The sequence below is a fragment of the Elephantulus edwardii genome, unplaced genomic scaffold (assembly GCF_000299155.1).
Source record: "Elephantulus edwardii isolate Elephantulus edwardi_28Jun2011 unplaced genomic scaffold, EleEdw1.0 scaffold00184, whole genome shotgun sequence".
Taxonomy (NCBI): domain Eukaryota; kingdom Metazoa; phylum Chordata; class Mammalia; order Macroscelidea; family Macroscelididae; genus Elephantulus; species Elephantulus edwardii.
In genome coordinates this window covers 2,677,889-2,696,054 of record NW_006399934.1, presented here as the reverse complement: position 1 = coordinate 2,696,054, position 18,166 = coordinate 2,677,889, and the positions used below count along the sequence as shown (strand labels likewise).

Genomic DNA, 18,166 nt, shown 5'->3' with positions numbered 1-18,166 from the left:
AGTACTGAAGAGCAATGGTGTCTCTCTGGAGACTAAGGTGCACCTGATACATGCCATGGTCTTTGCAATCACTTGTTATGCATCAGAGAGTTGGATAATGACTAGGGAGGATAGAATTGATGCCTTTGAGGCTGTGCTGCTGGAGAAGAGTACTGAATGTACCATGAACTGCCAAGAAAACAGAAAGATTCATCCTGGAGAGGGTTAAACCAGGCTATTCCTTGGAGGCAAGGATTCTGGGGCTTCGTCTGACATACTTTGGACATGGTGTAAGGAGGGACAGGTCCTAGGAGAGGGACATCATGCTTGGGAGGGTGGAGGGACAGCACAGGAAGGGAAGGCCCTCTATGAGGTGGACTGATTCAGTGACTGGGGTAATCGGGATGGGTGTGTCAGAGGCAGTGCAAATAGCACAGGACAGAGCAGGGTTTAGGGCTGTTGTACATAGGGTCGCTATGAGTTGCAAACGACTCAACGGCACATAACAAGAACAATGCAGCACAAACCACTGCACTATCCCAGGAGATGCCTATAAACCATCATCTCTTCCCACCAGGCTCTAAAGCTATGGAAGCAACGGTCTCACCATCAAGCTCACCCCAGCAATGCTAACTGGTGAATGAATGGATGCTTTCTCTTCCTCATTCCTGGCATGTATCAAGTTCCAGCGGTAAAGAGCTTTAGAACAAGGGAGCTCTGGTGGCCTAGTGGGAAGAAGCTGCACTGCAATCCCAGAGGCACACAGTTCATATCCACCAGATTCTTCTCTGCTGGAGAAGGAAGGGCAATCTAATCTCCTCCTGTACCAGTCTGATCCAAATTGACAGTACACACAAACAAGCAAAAGGCATGTAAAAAAAGAGCTTTAGAACAAAGAAAACCTGAAGGGTCTCAAAAAGATGCTAATGCAGCCTAGGAAAGGGGCTGTCCAGACAAAGAGTTGGTTGGGGATTCTCATGTCTGCAGGAAAAAAGAGCTGATTGTGGGGAAAATTCCCTTTCATTTCTAGAATCAATCACAATGCCCAGCAACAGCTCTGGTGTAATCATCTTTATTGAGCACAGGATAGTTCGTAGCTCTTAGGTGGTGGCTGGGTTGCCTGCCCTTCTCCAGACCTCCTTTTCAGCAGCTGTCGGAAGCAGGAGTGTTCTGGTTGTCTCCTTGACACAGACCTTCCTCTTTGGCAATGGCTTCCGTCAGGCCCTGCAGGTCATTGAGCAGAGCAAAGAGGGACCCTGGGGAAGAGGATGCCAAGGGGTAGGAAGGGGAACAAGAGGCTCCCTCAATGATTGATTGTGAGGAAAGAACAGTGCTGGCACAGGGTCTGAGGGTTGTGAGGGAGAACTTCTTCAGTTCATGGTAATTGTGGTTGAAGGGGGGCAGTGGACTTCAAAGACCAGAGTGCTTCTCTCAGGTAGCCAACCATCTGGAGGAGATTCCTGCACTCCTTCCTCATTTGTCTCTTCTTGCATGAGCCCTTACCTTTTGTGGGATCCTGAGAGGAGGGTTTCATGGGTGGAAATGAAGAAGCAGGGGGAGCTGAAAGTACTGAAGATCCTGAGGGCCGGAGGCTGGACTCTCCACATTTGCCTTCGTCCATTAAGAAAGGAAGGGCTGCCAGAAGCCGCTGCTGCCTCTGACTGGAGAGGATGCCCTCCTGCCGCAAGGTGGCCTGGGAAACAGAGGGTTAAAAGGAGCTTCTCCTCCTCCTTCTATACCTCTGCTCTCCTACTAGCACACAAGGGGGCCCTGGGCTCCCTGTCTCCTACCAGCATGAGATTCTTGTCCCTTTCCAGCTCCTCCAGGCGCCGGGTCAGTCGCAGCCCCTCCTCCCTGCGGGCCTCATCCTGGAGCTGCCTGAGCTCCTGGTTCCGCTCCTTTTCCCGGGCAGCTTTGTGCTGCATCTGGCGCAGGGAGACCACTAGAGGGAAGCCAGGGCACAGGGGCGCAAGGTGGGTCAGCCCAGAGGAAACAAAGCAACTCGCTCACTGCCATCAAGTCAGATCAAACTTGATGCAACCCAGACTGGAATGACGGGCAGAAACAGTGGGTCACCAGCACTGGGATTTGGGGAAGGCATGTATATTTGAGGACATCTGTGTCTCTTCTGTACAGTGCAAGGGTGGACTGATGCTCCAAGAACCTAGGAATATGATGCTCTGAATCCAAAGTGCCTTTCCATCCCCAAACCACATGAGAGTCCCTTAGGGGAAGCCTAGATCTGGACTGATAAGACTGAGCCTAAAATGTGATGTGGCATTAAGGTTAAACAGGCTATGATGTGACATTAAAATTATACAGGAGAATCTGTGAGCAACGCATATTTTCTAGCTGTAAAAGGTTCAGAAAAATTAATATATAAATATGCATGTAGACCGATGAACCAATAGGGCAAAAGGCTAACTGCTGCCTGGAGAAATCTCATGTCTCTCTCAGAAGTAATGTGTCCAACATAGAACTCAATTCCTCCTCAAGTTGTCACCTACTCTGTCCCCAAGTACACCTCATTACAGAAGGTACATGGACATTCATTCCACAATCCTTTCAATTTGCCTGTCAGAAACTCTTCTAACCAAAACTTGGGGGTTAAAAATTGGTGTATGTTTTTCTGTGTGTTCACCAAACAAAAACTCATTCATATCCCTTTCTTGTATAACTCATTACTTGTATATGATGACAATGTCTCAGGAAAGTTTGGAGGAGAGAAATAACAATGTCTCTCAACACCACCTTCTTCCCAGAAGGCCCACATCTGTCCCGGCAAAGCTCACCAGCTTTGGCATGCTCTCTGCGAGCTTCATTCAACCTTCTCTCCATTTCTATCAGCTGTTCCCGAAGTCGTGTTTCTACCTCGGCCACCTTCTCTTGCAGAGCTGGGGTGAAGACGTGGTTGGGGTGTCAGGAGGAAGCAGGAGTCCTGGCCCCCACCTCCCCCACCGTCCCCCATGGTGTCCCCTTTCCGGCTCACTGGGCCACACCTTGCCCGTACTTCTCCTGCTGCTGCGTCAGCTCCCTCCTGAGGCTGGCAGCCTCCTCCGTGCTCTCCTGCTGGCCCTGGCGAGCCGACTCCAGCTGCAGTCCCACACTGGCCAGGGACTCCTGGGTTCGCTGCAGCTCCTGCTCTAGCTGCTGGGCAACCTCACTGAGCTGCTTCCGCTCTGCCTCCCCTGGAGGAGAAGGCACTCGGCTGCAGCCTCCTCCTGAGGCCTCTCCATCCCCTCCACACCAGGCACTGCCTCCTGGCCCCAGGGACTTGAGGCAGGTGTACCTTGCTCCCGGGCCCGGCCCACCTCCTGCTGGATGAGGCGGGCACTCAGCTGTAACTCTGCATCCAGACGGTTCCGTTCTTCCCGCAGCTGTTCCAACTCAAGGTTCAAGTCCTGGGCCGGTGGAGGTGGGAGTGGAGGGGGAGGGGGAGGCGGGGGGCAGCTGAAACAGGAAGAGGGAGGGGTCAGAGGAGCTCACCCAGCACTGGCCTATCCACTGCTGACCCTCCATCCTCATGCTTTGGGTCCCAGCAACCAGCACCCCAAAGCCCATTCCCTTCCCTAAAAAATGTGGGCCCCAAGTGTCACCTCTCTTGGCGCAGCTGGGCAAGGGCTACCTTCCGAGCCACCAGGCCTGGGTTAAGGAAAGACAAAGCAACAAAGATGTGAAACAAAGACATGTGTCTCAGAGATAACAAGAGGACATAGGGGATGGATAGGGGCCAGGGTGAGAATCAGGGGCAGGGGGTGCCTGGCAGTGGACCTACCCACCCTGAATGGTGTGGACCTTCCGGGTTGCATAGCTGAGTCGGTTGCTGAGGCCGGGCAGCCGGGCGACAGCCTGTTCGACCTTGCTCATGGTGTTCTGGAACCAGATCTGAGAGCTGGAGAAGGCATGGATAGGTCACTGAAACACCAACCCTCACTTCATTCCCAGTTTGCCATCCATACACAGAGAACCCACTCTCTCCTGTTATACCAGAGCAAAGCAGGGAAGGAAAGACGCTCGAGCCAAGGGCAAAGTCAGGCCTGTACCACCAAGAGGCTGACAGCAAAAGCGCAGGAGGCGGAGGGCCAGAGGAGGGAGACCTGCCTGCAAGCAAAAGCTAAGGAGCTGTGCTGACTGAGGACCTGTGAGCGGAGTCACTGCTGATCCTGAATCGTAAACTATTACCATCCTATTAGGGACCTCTGGGGGCTTGGTGGTAAGGACTTGTGCAGCCAATGCAGAGAGAAACGTTTCAAATCCACCAGCTGCTCTGTGGGGAAAAGATGGGCAGTAACCTCACCTGCAACTTAATGTCTCTGAAAGCCCTCTGGAGGGTCAGCCACAGGTCAGTTCTGGCTCAACAATACCTAAGAACAACATCTCTAATAAACCTCCTAACTATTAATATGTTCTTGTGGCTACTGCACGAAATAGGAGGCCCTTGTGATATAGCCCATAGGTCACTGCGCTGACTCCACAGGACAAAGACTCTCCTCCTGTGTGATTTACAGGCCCCCCAAACTGCGAGAGCATCCTCTAGGAGTTGGTTTGAACTGATGGCAATGAGAGGAGTTCTGGTTGCACGGAGCTTTTTGAGAAAACTCATCACCTGGTCTCTTGTTGGTTAACGTCATCTCCGAAGGGCTTAGATTAAGGAGTGATAAGGAACCTCGAATACCTTTTGGGAAGGATTGAAAGTTTCAATTGGAATGTTTGAATGTTTGTATTTCTCATAATAAGAGTTAAAAGATTATCTAATGATTATTTTTACCATTTATAGCACTGGTCTGTGCATTGCTGTACAGAGGTAACTTCCTGGTTGCTGTGATGCTGAAGACTGTGACAGTGATGTGCCAATCGTGGTAATGGGTACCCATGGTGGACAGTGTTGGCTGGAGCTCCCCCACTAAAACAAGCCTGGAAGCAGGAACGGCATCCACTTCCAAAATGGCTTGCCTCCAGAAACTCTATGTACGAACAGTGCTCAGGCCTTTTGTGCACAGGGTCGCTATGAGTCGTCTACGACTCGACAGCACCTAACAACAACAACATATAACCTAGCAATTAATTACAAAGTAAGTACTTAGGTACTAGAAAAGTTTCTAAAATAAAGATGATGTTTTCTTTAAAAAGAAAAAGAAAGTGTAATGGGATGAACAATAGACATCAGAAATGTCTGGAGGGTCAAGGCAGGTTTGCCCTTCACCTCAGTCTTGGGCTGTTGACACTGAACCTCCTCTCCAGTGAAGTTAGAGGTTGTCAGTTGCCTCTGCTAAACCATTTTACATGGTTCTGATTCAGTAAGAAATGTGTTTAATCTGTCTTGGAAGCATCACAACCAGAATACCCTTAGAAGCAAGGATGGTAACATTTGTTTCCTGAACCTTGGACTTGTTATCAGCAGAGACTAGTTCTGTTAAAGTAGAGAGCTGATAAAGAAAAAGAGGAAGGGGTGGACTGACAGACACCTACAACTACAGGCTCAAACACAATCCTTGTGAGGATGGCATGGAACTGGGGAGTGATGCCATAGGTTAGAACCAACTGGACAGTCCCTACAACTACAGCGACAACAAAGTGTGCTTATCTGGACACCAGCTAGCTACCACTGCATGGAACTCCAAAGTGGAAAACAGGATTTGATGAATTAAGAGCACATATTTCTTTCAGTTATTTCACTGTCCTTTCCTTGGCTGAAATAGAGAAAGATTTGGCAGTTGGCTCCAGTTAAAAGTTACAACCTCAGGAATCCGCTAGAGGGCCTCCCTGAGTCGGAATCAAGGCCAGGGTTGTAGGGTTTTTATTATTACTATTATTTTTTCATTTGGTTTACATTATTTTCATTAACATCTTGAATAGAGAGCCAAATGCTTCTCCTCTTGATCAGGAGCTTTTTAACTACAGCAGGGGGGAATTTTTTATATTTATGTCTTAAAGTACTGTCTTCCAAAAACTTTGCCGGACATTCTTATTGCCTGAGAGGAGATGGCCCATCTTTCTCCCTCCGAGCAACTGGTATATTTGAACGCCCTGCCTTTGGGTTTGCAGTGCAACTCCTTACCCACTAGACCACCAGAGCTTCCTGATAGATAGAAATACTACAAAATAACTAGGGTTTTGTAGAATTGTTATATTTATATTAAAAGTTCTGTTTAACAATACTAACGATTTTTTAAAAGATCCATTTCCTCAGAAGAAAAGCACAACTATGCCTGAAAGCCAAATCTATTATGAGCTTCTCCGTAATCAGAGGACTTCACAATAGTCTATAACCAGAACAATTATGAGCTTCCTGGGTCAATCTTATCTGGACAGAGATACCATAACAGTAAAGTATTCAGCAAAAACAATGCTATAAGGGCTAAAATAACTGTCTAATCTGCAACCAATTTAGACTTGTCACCTTCAGGCTTCTGGATGACTCTGAGTGCCTGGAACTGTGCACCACGTTTGGGGTCAATGAACCTCGACCAGTTTTGGAAGAGACTCTACTGAGGCATTATACGACAGTACATAATTTCAAGCAAGTCACGAAGCTTATTTCTCACAGCCTAATTTTTTTTTTAATTTCTCCTTGTTGTGTACCACTGAGGTGGAAGCAACTCATAGCTGACCCTCCAGTGGGTTTTCAGAGGCAGTAAATTGCACAGAGGAAAGGGAGCTCTGGTGGCCTAGTGGCAAGATGCTGCACTGCAATCCCAGAGATACGTGGTTCAAATCCACCAGATGCTCTGCTGGAGAAGGAGAGGGCAATCTCCTCCTGTACCAGTCAGATCTGATTTGACGGTACACGTAAAAATAATACAATAAAAAGAAAAAAATGAAAAAAAAATTGCACGGAGGAGACTACCCCATGTGTTTCCCCATGAAACACAACTTCTTACACTAAGCCACCAGCTCCCGTTTTTACCACCATTATGCATCAAATTATTGATGCCTTTGAGCTGTGGTGCTGGAGAAGAGTACTCAACATATCATGGACTGTTAGGAAAACAAACAGGTTCATCCTGGAGAGGGTGAAACCAGGCTGCTCCTTGGAGGCAAGGATTCTGAAGCTTCATCTGACATACTTTGGGCATGTTGCAAGGAGGGACCAGTTCTTGGAGAAGAATGTCATGCTTGGGAGGGTGGAGGGACAGCACAGGAGAGGAAGACCCTTGATGAGATGGATTGATTCAGTGACTGGGGTCATGGGGGTAGGTGTGTCAGAGACGAAAAGGTTGGCTCAGGATAGAGCCCGGTTCAGAGCTGTCCTACATAGGGTCGCTATGAGTTGCAGGCAACTCGACAACACATAACAACATGCATCAAAACCCAAAGTCATCTTCTCTAACTGAGCCCAGGAACATAGATTCTCCAAGAACAGAACAGGGCAGGTATAAAAAAGAGGGTTTGGGGCTGGGTCTTCAAACAGTGGACCAACACCAGGTGAAGGCCACAGGGTCCCAGGGAGTGTCTGGGGCCAGTGTTGAGACTTTCTCAACAAAGTCCAGGCCAGCATAAAGACAGATGGATGACAAAGGCCTGAAGGTTGCATCCTGAAAGCACAGCAAAGTTCACTTACACCTGGAAATTGTTTAAAATAGGCGCTTCCAACACTTACTGTGGACCTTACATAAGCAATCCCCCCAACTTCTAAATACCTCAGGTACCCCACAACATCTAAAGCTAAAGAGGAGCTATTGTCTGTTATTGCACAGGTTTTCACATGTCAGTGATGTAACCATTAAAAAACTCAACTCACTGTCATCAAGTTGGAATCAACTCACAGCTGAACCTCCAGAGGGATTTTGGAGGCTGTAAATCACAGGGGGAGAGATTGCCCACCTTTATTCTGAGGAGCCCATTTTTATCCCAAGGAGCTGCCAATGTATCCAAATCATCAGAGATGGCGAGCTCTGGTGGCCTAGTGGCAGGAAACTGCACTGCAATCCCAAATCATCAGAGCAGCTCAGCCTTTGAATGTGCACTGCAAATCACTATGGACTATGCCAACAAAGGCTGAAATAGCTAACTTTTAGGTTAGTCAACTCAAAGTAACTCATTGCCATTGTATCTGAACCAAGCATAGCTCACCCTCAAGCAGGTTTTCAGAGGCTCTAAACGTAATGGATTTAAACTAGCAGTGAAAGTCCCTGTGTACTACACCACAGGGAGCTCCCTAATAAAAATAGGAATTTGCAAGTGACTGATGTTTCACCCAGTAAGCAATTAGGTGCAGAGCATTAAAATGAATTTCTTTTCTTCCCTCCAACAAAACAGGCCATGGTGACATAACACATTATGTGTTAAGCTGCTAATCAAAAGGTCAGCAGTTCAAATCCACAAGCTGCTCGGTAGGAGAAAGATACACAATCTCCTCTCAGAATAAAACCTGGGAGATCTGTGGAAGGGTAGCTATGAGTTGAAATAAACTTGAGGGTTGTGGATTTAGTGGTTTGGTTTGTGTTTTAAAAAGCCATACCCATAAATTTTAAAGACAGGGAGAGAAAGAAAGTAAAAAGTAAGTAGAGAGAAAGAGGAGGGAAGTAGAAAATTTTAAAAGATGAAATAAAAGGCAAGAAAGATCAATGAAGTGCCCACACTTGAATCCTGGAACTTCTCCTCCCACATATTCTGTGTCCCCCAGCTGTTTACAGACTCACCCGTAGGAGGAAGAATTACCACACGCCAGGGCAGAACACAGCTCATAGCTGCTTCCCTCTGAGAGATGGAGGGGTCTCTGCCAGGAAAACTAAACCCAGGGGCTCCTAGAATGCTGAATGCCTCTAGCCCATCCTCCCCCATTTCCACAGCTTTCCAGCCCCTCCTGCCTATGGCTTTCAGAAATAAGGTGCCTGAAAGCTGAGTAGAAGAAATTAATTCGGCCCTAAGCCTCTTTCCCAGATACCTGCACACAGAATCGGCCACCAGCTTAAGCTGCTCCTTGACGATGGTGGTCTGCTGCTGCTGCCGGTACCAGGCTTCCCGGGCACAACTCAGTTCCCCTTGCAGGGCCTGGAAAGGATGGAGGTCACAGTGTGCTCTCCCCTGACCCCACTCCCCACTGCCTGCACCACCAGCAGTCTAGGACCCTGACCTTGGTGCTGACCCGCTCCACCTCCACCTCTGCGGCCTTGTCCTGGAGGGAGCACTGCAGAATGGTCTGCTCCTGGTTCTGCTCTGCAACTCGCCCCTCAAGCTCGACCACCTAAGAGGAGAGGAGCCTGGGGCTGCGCGCTTGGGGCACTTCCTCAGCTCCCAGCCCCAGGCCACGCACTGGGAATGAGCAAGGTTGGGGCATGAGAGATTGAGAGAGTGTCACACAGGGAGGTAAGTCTGGGTGACTCCCATTTTCTGGAGTGGGACCAGTTTCCTTCCAGAAGCATACTCTGTGGCCCCACACCTTGAGAAATTCCCTGTGACACCCAAGAAGGACCCATGACTTCTGTCTACATCCTTAGATGACCTTACTGCCTCAAAGAGACTTTACCTGACCATCCAATCTAGGGCTCCTGCTACTCCAGAGTCAGGTATGTCATCTTGTAAATTTTTCTTCTTTATGTTTAAATTGTGATTTGAGTGAAATTTTACAGAGCAAACCTGTACTCCACTCAACAATTCACACACACTTTGTTCTGAGACATCAAGTGGAATCTCTACATGAAGTAGCTTTCTTCCCATTCGCTCCCTGTGTTTATCAATTTCCTTTCATTCTTCTTTCTTATCCCTTCCTGCCTTCTCAGCTTTATTCCTGGACAAAAGCTGCCCTTCTAACCTCATTTAGTTGATTGTTCCAATGAGTGTGTACGTTCCTGGTGTTGCTGTTTGCCTCAGACTCAAAAAATCTCAAACTCTCTGCTGTTGGTTCTGACTGAAAGTGACTCTTATCAAGGCTTCTGAGGCTGTAAATTACAAGAGACCTCCCATTTCTCTCCCACAGAACTACTGGTCAGCAGTACAACTCACTAGAGACCACGCCGCCAGAGCGCACTAGCTCCCCATTTCCCTTAAAGCCCTATGTAGATTTTCACTGAAAATTAATCACAGGAGTGTGACTCCAGGCCTGAAAAACTCTGTTGTTGTCAGGTGCCGCTAAGTCGAGTATGATTCCTACGAGAGTGACCCTACGAACAACAGATCTGAACCCTGTCCTATCTTGTGCCACTCTCATCTTCTCTGACATGCCTGCACCCACTGCTGCAGCAGTCTCTGTGTCAATCCACCTCAATGAGTCTTCCACTTTTGCTGACCTGCCCCTTTTCCAAGCATGATGTTCCTTTCCAAGGACCATTTTTTAGTGGATGTTTGCAGCGGTTTTTTCCTCATTCTTTGGTGACTTCCCTGGGTTCTACCTCTCATACTATAGCTACCCATGTACTATTCATAGTAGTTTTGAAGGACTGTTACTTCAGAAGTGGATGGCTAATCCTGCTTCCTAGACTGTCTTAATCTGGGAGCCCTGCTGTAACCAGTCCACCATGGATGACCCTGCTGGTATTTGAAACGCTGATGGCATAGCTTCCAGCATCACAGTGACCTACAAGTTACCTCAGTACAGCAAACTGACAGATAAGTACCACATTGATAACAGCAAACACGAAAGAAACAAGCATAAACACATCTAAGCTATAAAATTAACGGCAGACAAATCACTCTCAGCAAGTATAATTTCTTGACATCACTGAACTGTTTACTCACTAAGTGCTTCCCCTAGAAAATAAACTCCCTGACGGCAAATACTTGGTCCACTGTTCCTTGGAGCTATATTCTTAATATATGATGATAACCAAACAGATTTATGGGCACTAATGAACACTCTCCCATTATGTATAAGTGCAGTATTAGCTTAAAAGTCGATTTTTCTAGCCATTATGTTAGCCCCTCTGGTTTCCTACTACCTTAATGGTAGAAACATGGTCTTGCAAATCATCAACAGCTGTGGGACTAGGATGAGAGAGAGAGAGAGAGAGAGGGGGGGGGGGGGGGGGAACAAGACCCTGGTGATGGTGGTGGAGAGACTGTAGCATTTGTTGTGGAGAAAATATGGCAAAGTGTAACTAGATGAGCCCTGAAAGAAGGCCACAACTAAAGGTTTTACTGTTCTTCTCATATGATGGAAGGAAAAGATGACTGCTGAACTGAAACCAGAGCCTGGACTAACAGAGGAATTGTGTCTTGGGACTGCTGGGCTAAAACCTGGACTTACACTGCATGATATTCTTTGCCTCCTCCACTCTCTAACTTACTTCCCTAATAATCCCCACTCTTGGTACCACAGCTGTGAGTAAAGTCTGTGAGTCAACAATGAGTATCAGACCTGAATGATTGGTAGTACAACATGCAGGAAGGAGTATGGTGCGGGTAGTGTGTCTGACCAAGCAGATATCTATTTGCTGCTTGGATATTATTGATGGGGACAGTCCTCCTTTATGAGCAGGGAGAAGTTAGACTTGGCCACCCCCACGTGGCATCCTCTCCTTACACAGCAAGGGCTGTGACAGGATCAGGGGAGGGAATCATAGGGAGAAAAAGGGTTAAGTTACCTGTCCCTTCAGCTGCTCTACATATTCTTTGTGGCTCAACTCCTGGGTTTTCAGCTGCACCATGAGGGCAAACACTTTCTCTCGCCAACAAGTCAGTAAGGACTGGAACTTCTCAGTTACCTCAGGCTCCAGGGAATCTGAAGGTTGAAACTGTAGTGGGAAGAAAGCAGGGATTGTGGAAGTCTCGAGCAGCATCTGTCTTCTGTTCATCTTTACCCCCTCTCCCACACAAGCCCTCTTAAGCAATGGGAGCTACAGCAGAAATAGTAGTTCAGGGAATGATCCAGGGAAATTCTACAGCATAATTATTCAGTCCGAACAAAAGGAGTGAGGCTGGGGACAGAAGGTATAGGGCCTAGGGTGTGGAAAAAAGGACTCCTACCTTCCTGGCCAGTTCCTCCTCCTGCAAGGTAAGGATGTACGTGAGACTCTGCACACGCACCTGTAGCAGCTCACTGGTCGTGTGCAGGACATCCCGGTCCTCCTGCAGGCGCTGCAGGCAGAAAAGGAAACTTCTGGTAGGGCCTTTTTGCTTGCCTTCACTAGGCCTAGTTTCCATGGCAGCCAGTCTACCTCAGGACCTGGTCTATAAACCTGAAAATCCTACCACACACACCCGCCACCTCCACACATAAAGATGTACCCCAGCACCTGCTCTCACCTGCATAGTTCCCAGAAGCTCCTGTCGCTCAAAGTCCCAAGCTTGGCTTTGGACCTCTGAAGGGACTTGTTCCCCCACATATGCCCTGAGGTTCTCAACCATGGTCACTTGAGTTTCCAGGTCTTCTTGAGCCTTGCTGGGGTTGAGGTGGGAACATGCACACCATTAGTGCGGTATCCTGGAATTCCATCACTCCCAGGAAACGCTGACCCCTCCAGGGTAGCCCATCTCCATCCCACTACCTCAGTTGCTTCTGCAGCTGCTTGGTCTCCCTTTGGGACAAGGCTAATTCCTCAGCTTCCTCTACCCGCCTGGCTTCCAGGATATTCAAAGACTTCTCCAAGCCCTCAGCCTTGTTGGTCAAATTAGAAAGAGCCTCCTGGTGAGCTGCCATTAAGCAGGAAAGCTGTGGAAAGAAGACTGGGTTCAGTTGGGCAACTTCAACTTCTGTACCTTCCCTACTTCCCTCTGCTTTGGCTTTGGCCCTGCCACTTTCTGTGACCTGAGTCACAGAGAAAAGTCTCAAAGAAATAACCTGACTGCAATAACAAGGTAAGAGATGGCTCTTGGTACTTCCTTCTCTCTAGCTGCCCAAATCTAATTCATCACAATTACTGTCTGATCTTCGGTGGAAGCATAGTATCACTTCTTCACCTCTTCTGTTGCTAAGCTGGTGGGTGAGGCCCTGCCCTCACGCATGAACTTGCAGTTTGGTGCTGGAGACACACACTAAACACTAGGTTTACGGATAATTAGTTAACTGCACCCTCATCTCTTGCCTAACAACCTCCTAATGAGTTTTTAAGCACCTTCAATGGCTTACCAGCCACTCTAAAGTCATAAAGGGATACAGTCAGGTTTCGTTTCAGTATCTTTATGGCTTCAATGTTCAACATATCAATTTGTTAGACTGACATCCTAGTAATCTCTCAGTTATCTAGTTTTTCTGTAACAGAAGTATCACAAGCAGATGTCTTTAATAAACAAATTTATTGTCTCACAGTCTGGAGATATCCATGTATCTTGTCATCTATCTTCTTCTCTCTCTCCTCACATGTTTAATTTCTTTTTCTATCTCAAAAGAGATTGACCCAAGATATACCTCACATCAACATTAAAAAAAGCCCATTTCCAAATAAAATTATAACCTCAGGCAGAGAGGTTAGAATTTATAACACCTACTTTCACTCACTGTGTCAAGTTGGAACTATCTCATCGCTAACCTTCTAGTGGGTTTCTGCGGCTATAAACTGCACTGGAGGAGATTTCCCATCTTTCTCCTGAGGAGGAGGCAATGAATTTGAACCATCAAAGAGGCACCACATCTAGGTTAGCAGAGCAATTCCTTAAAAACTATGCTACCAGGCCTCCTGCACATACTATGTTGTTGTTGCTACTGTTGTTATGTACCACTGAGTTTTAGAGAGGCATAATTAAATTCATAATAGCAGGCCTTCCCTAGCCTCCCCAGTTAGACTAAGGATCCCTTACCCATTTTTGTAATTAATGAAATCAAGTGTTTCCCCTATTCTACTATAAGCTTATCTGTAACGGCAGATCTGAGGCTGTTTTGTTCCCTAGATTCCTGAGCTCCCATGTCAAGAGTAGCCAAGAGGAAGCACTGGTGACCAAGACTGACTCTCACAGTCCGCACAAGGCCCCACTTCCACCTTCTCACTCTTCCCCACAGCACTGCTCAGATAAAAATGAGTCCCAGAGTGAAGCAAGAAGGCAAACTATAAAAATCTTGAGAAAGGAAAAAGTGTCTCAAGCAATGGGAAATCATTTGAATTCCTGGAAAAGACTAGAAACTAAATATGACCAAAATATTTAGTTTCTAATCTTTTCCAGGTCTTCCTTTCTCGGTCACCTGATTTTTCTCCTTTATCAAAGACCTCACCACCCCTCTGCTCACAGATGCATGGGAAGGCCTTCCCACCCCAGCACTCACCTGCTCCTGGTGCAGCCTCTTAACTTCTTCCAGTTCCTGTTGGCTCCCCTCTTCCAGGTTCTTCCGAATGGCCTCAGCAGCAGCGAGGGCTGCCCGCAGGCCCTCAGCCTCGGCTTGGCCAGCTTTTTCAGCCCTTGCTAGGGCCTCTAGCTCCATGGCCTGGGTCTCCAGCCTCAGCTTCTGCTGCCGTGAGGTCTCCCGAAGGAGCCGGACCTCCTCCTCAAGCTGTCGCAGCTCCTGCAGCTGCCGAGAGATCACCTCGGCCTGCTGGGTCAGGGCCTGAGACCCCTTCACAGACCTTCAAAGACAGGTTCACAGAAGTGAAGATGTGCTTCTGGCCCTAGAGGGTGGATACAGAGACCTGGGCCTCTCTGTTTCCATTCAAAAACAGAGGAGACAGCAGGAGGAGGAGATTTCTTTGTCCCCCCGTGGGGATGGGGGGGCATGGAGATGGACCATGGAACCTCTACAGAAAAGAGAGGAGCAATACTATTCAGGGATTTCTACATTTACATCTCCATTGTCCCTCATCAAAGGTCTAAGCATAGTAAGTCCATTGACTGGGCTCATAGGACCTAAAGGTTAGCTGGGTAATGCAACATATACCTCAAAAAAACTCAAATTCTGTGAAACACAATGTATAATGTATACAAACATTGTAAGCAAACCAATATAAAATAAAACTTAAAACAAACAAACAAACTTCAAACTCTGGGTGGAGGGAGGGGGATAAAGAAAATGGGAAGATTAGGCAGGGATATGGAAAGACAAGCATAGAGTCAGTGGTGATTAATTTTATAAAACATAATGAATGGGAATGATTGTATGAAACACAATGTGAATAAAGGATAGTGTGAAACACAACATACACGAACTCTGTAAGCAAACCAACATAAATTTTTTAAGAAAAAAAAATCCAAACAACAAAAACTCAAATACTATGCCTCTCCCTTTCCAAAATTAAAAAAAAATAATAATATTAATAAAAAAATAACCTCAAACTCACTGCTGTCAAATTGAAACCAATTTATTGCTGATCCTCCAGTGGGTTTTCAGGGGCTGTAAACTGCATGGTAGGTGACTGCTCATCTTTATCCCAAGGAGCAAACTAATGGATTTGAACTACCTGTCTTTGGATTAGCAGCCCAGTTCCTTACCCACTAGGCCATCAGAGCTCCCCAACATTCACCCAGAGAGCACCATATAGAAACACATTAAACATCAAATGAACATTAAGGGGAAATAAAGAGGTACAGGGAGTAGTGTGAGGAATCTACCTTAGGACACATATTCTCAGTCTGGAGATGTTCACTGAACACTTCAAACTTCCATTGGGAGAAAGGGAAAAAAGTTTGCAGAAACAGCAGAACAGGGATCATGAATTTCTAATATCAACAGGGTGAGGTCAGGGGTTAGTTGCAAACATTATTTGAGTGTTCAGTATACTATAGTAGGTGTCTAAGGGACAGTACTGTACGTTCATAAATTATATAGTCTCTATGCTTGGGGAATGTACAGTCTACTGCAATGGTGTGACGTTTAAACTAATTTACTAACCAGGCTCTGAGCACAGCTTCCCCACCAAAGTTGATTTTTCAGAGGTGCCCTAGAGATTAAGTGACTGGGAAATGGTCTACCAGTTCGTAGCCAAACTAGCATGAAAGCATCTTTGTCTCCTGACACCCTAGTCCAGGACTTCCCCTTCTTTTCTTCAAGTTCCTTCCTCTTTATGGAGTCTGTGGTGAGCTCATGTGTAAGCTCACTCCAGACCAAAATGGTAGAACGGCATTCCAGTGTCATGGGGGAAAATATACATGAAATCATCAGGAATTTTTACAGGTAAAAAAACCCCCAGCCTTGTATGACAGAGCTGTTTGCAAGGTTGTAAATCTTTTTGGAAACAGATCTGTAGTCTTTCTTCTGAGAAGCCATTAGCTAAGTTTGAAGTGCCAACCTTTCCATTAGCAGCTCAAATCACAGCACCACCATGGCTCTTTTACCACTTCAGTATGAGCTTACAGCCCTGGTCTGCACATCATGCTTATTAGGATCAGCTGTTATCAGTCTATCTCCTCCCCTATGATTTTCAATTCCTTAGTACCAGGATGTAGCCTCTTGCCAGTGCAGCTACACTGCCTTATTATTATGTTTTGCAGGTACACAATAATTGTGTATGTAAATATGAGCAAATTATGGTTAACAGCACAACATGCTTCAGACGATGCCACCAGAGCTTCTAAAAAAGAACAGATTATGAAACTAAGAGCTTAAGCAGCATAAAAGATCTATGCTGATGAACAGTCAATGGCAAGTAAGCCTATGGAAATGGTGATGATGGAATCCCTACCTGACTCTCCGCCCTGGCTCCTGTCCATCACCAGAAGCATCCCATTCCCAGAAGGTCACTGGAGGACGCAAATCGTCTAGTCGCCTCTCTGAAACATCTTGCTGGGCTATGGACTGGACCACAGGAATGTCTGCAACCCAGGGGGGAGCCATTCTTGGAAGAGTTGGAAAGGATCGAGCTTGGAAATGGGATGGCGGAATTAACCGAGTGGAACCTGAGGAATCGTAAGAACACATAAGGATCAGTTTCTGAGGGAGAGATGATCAGCAGCCCCCTGCCTGGTCCCACTGACCTGAAGGTCGCAACATCTCCACACGTGTTGAAGGTTCTAGATTCTGTCTCCAGTTGTCCATGTCCCCCTGGACAATTTGACAAACAAGGGCGTCCCAATTAAATTCTCAGGCCTACCTCCAAAGAAAATGACTCAAGTAAAAAGAAGTCATACACCCTAAATAGCAGCCAAGTCCATTCTACTCTCAGCTCCATTTCCTAAAAGATGTCCCAAGACTACTTGGTTGTCCCAACCAAGGTCCTGACAGTACTCTGGCAATAACCATGTGTTTTTTTTTTAATAACCATGTTCTTGTGGTTGTTATGTACCATTGAGTTGGAACTAACTCATAGCTGACCCTCCAGTAGGTTTTCAGAGGGAGTAAATCGCAAGAGATGGCCTTTCTCCTGCACCACAACTGTGGGACTAAAACCACCATGAGCCTTTGGACTGGCAGCACAACTCCTTACCACCAAGCCAAAAGAGCTCCGTCTGGCAATAACCATAGATGGAGAAAATTTACTGTGAAAGCTAAGCTAAGGAAAGATGCTCTTAAGTTCTATTTGTAGTTTTAGGATTCTAGGTAGTACTTTTACCCTTTGCTTTAAGTTTCTATAGTTCCTAGTGGTCCTGTGCACCATGGGAAGGGAGTCCAAGGGCTGCGAATCCCATCTCCAGAGTTCTCTCCATGGCTCAGCTAGGCCTTGGGGAAGCCCATCCAGACACCACCAAGCCATGACTCCTGAGTCCTTTCCTACAACAGTACCTGCCCAAAGCCTGGTCCCAGGTGAACAAGGCCACCTGTGGGGTGACCCTCTCCAGGCTTCCTGGGAATACAGTGGCCCTAGATTGCTAGGTAGAAAGGCCAGTTTTCTGCCATCTAATCCGAACTATCCCTGTGACTTTCCTCTCAATTTTTTCCACTGTTCTTTCCATTTTTGTTGCCCACTCTCCCTTCTCCAGCGTCCTAGAGCAGGGCAGGCTACTCAACATCATTTCCCCACCATCCTACCACAACTCATCTTTTTCCTTTATGGTGAATGATTCCTAGCGTCATCTCCCTAAATCTTAATCTAGTTTTATCCTGAAGGAATTAGCCTGGCTCTTCACGATCACCCTCATCTCCTAACTTATCTCCTTGATGATGTCCAAACAATTCTCAGTTCTTACCCACTCCCCGCCCCCAACCTTGGCTCTCTCCTGACCCCCTGGGCCGTCACCCTGGCCTCTAAATCGGTGCTGATTGCCTCATCCGGCCCCTTCACCTTTATCCCTTATACACTTCCTAAATCCATCCCTGATCCCCTTCTGAGCCTTTCCCGCCCCCAACTGACTCTTCTCGACGCCCCTTACCCAGCACGGGGCCCCCCTTCAGCCCTTAGGCCCCACCCCCCGCCAGGCTCGAGGACTCAGGCTGTGGCCTCTGACTGCGCCT

At 47.1% G+C, this 18,166-nt stretch overlaps 1 protein-coding gene across 1 annotated transcript; it reads right to left on the bottom strand.

Annotated features, from left to right (window-relative positions):
* Positions 1–1,122: 1,122 nt before the first annotated feature.
* Positions 1,123–17,525, bottom strand: CCHCR1 (coiled-coil alpha-helical rod protein 1). Its single transcript, XM_006896273.1, has 18 exons — positions 17,328–17,525; positions 16,753–16,819; positions 16,461–16,674; positions 14,114–14,411; positions 12,405–12,568; positions 12,163–12,298; positions 11,884–11,994; positions 11,502–11,651; positions 9,056–9,166; positions 8,867–8,973; positions 3,759–3,871; positions 3,576–3,621; positions 3,269–3,429; positions 2,979–3,167; positions 2,772–2,873; positions 1,770–1,921; positions 1,483–1,672; positions 1,123–1,235 (listed from the first exon to the last, which is right to left on the bottom strand). Exons 1-18 carry the CDS (start codon positions 17,466–17,468, stop codon positions 1,123–1,125), a joined length of 2,565 nt encoding a protein of 854 aa, XP_006896335.1. The 5' UTR covers positions 17,469–17,525.
* Positions 17,526–18,166: the final 641 nt, after the last annotated feature.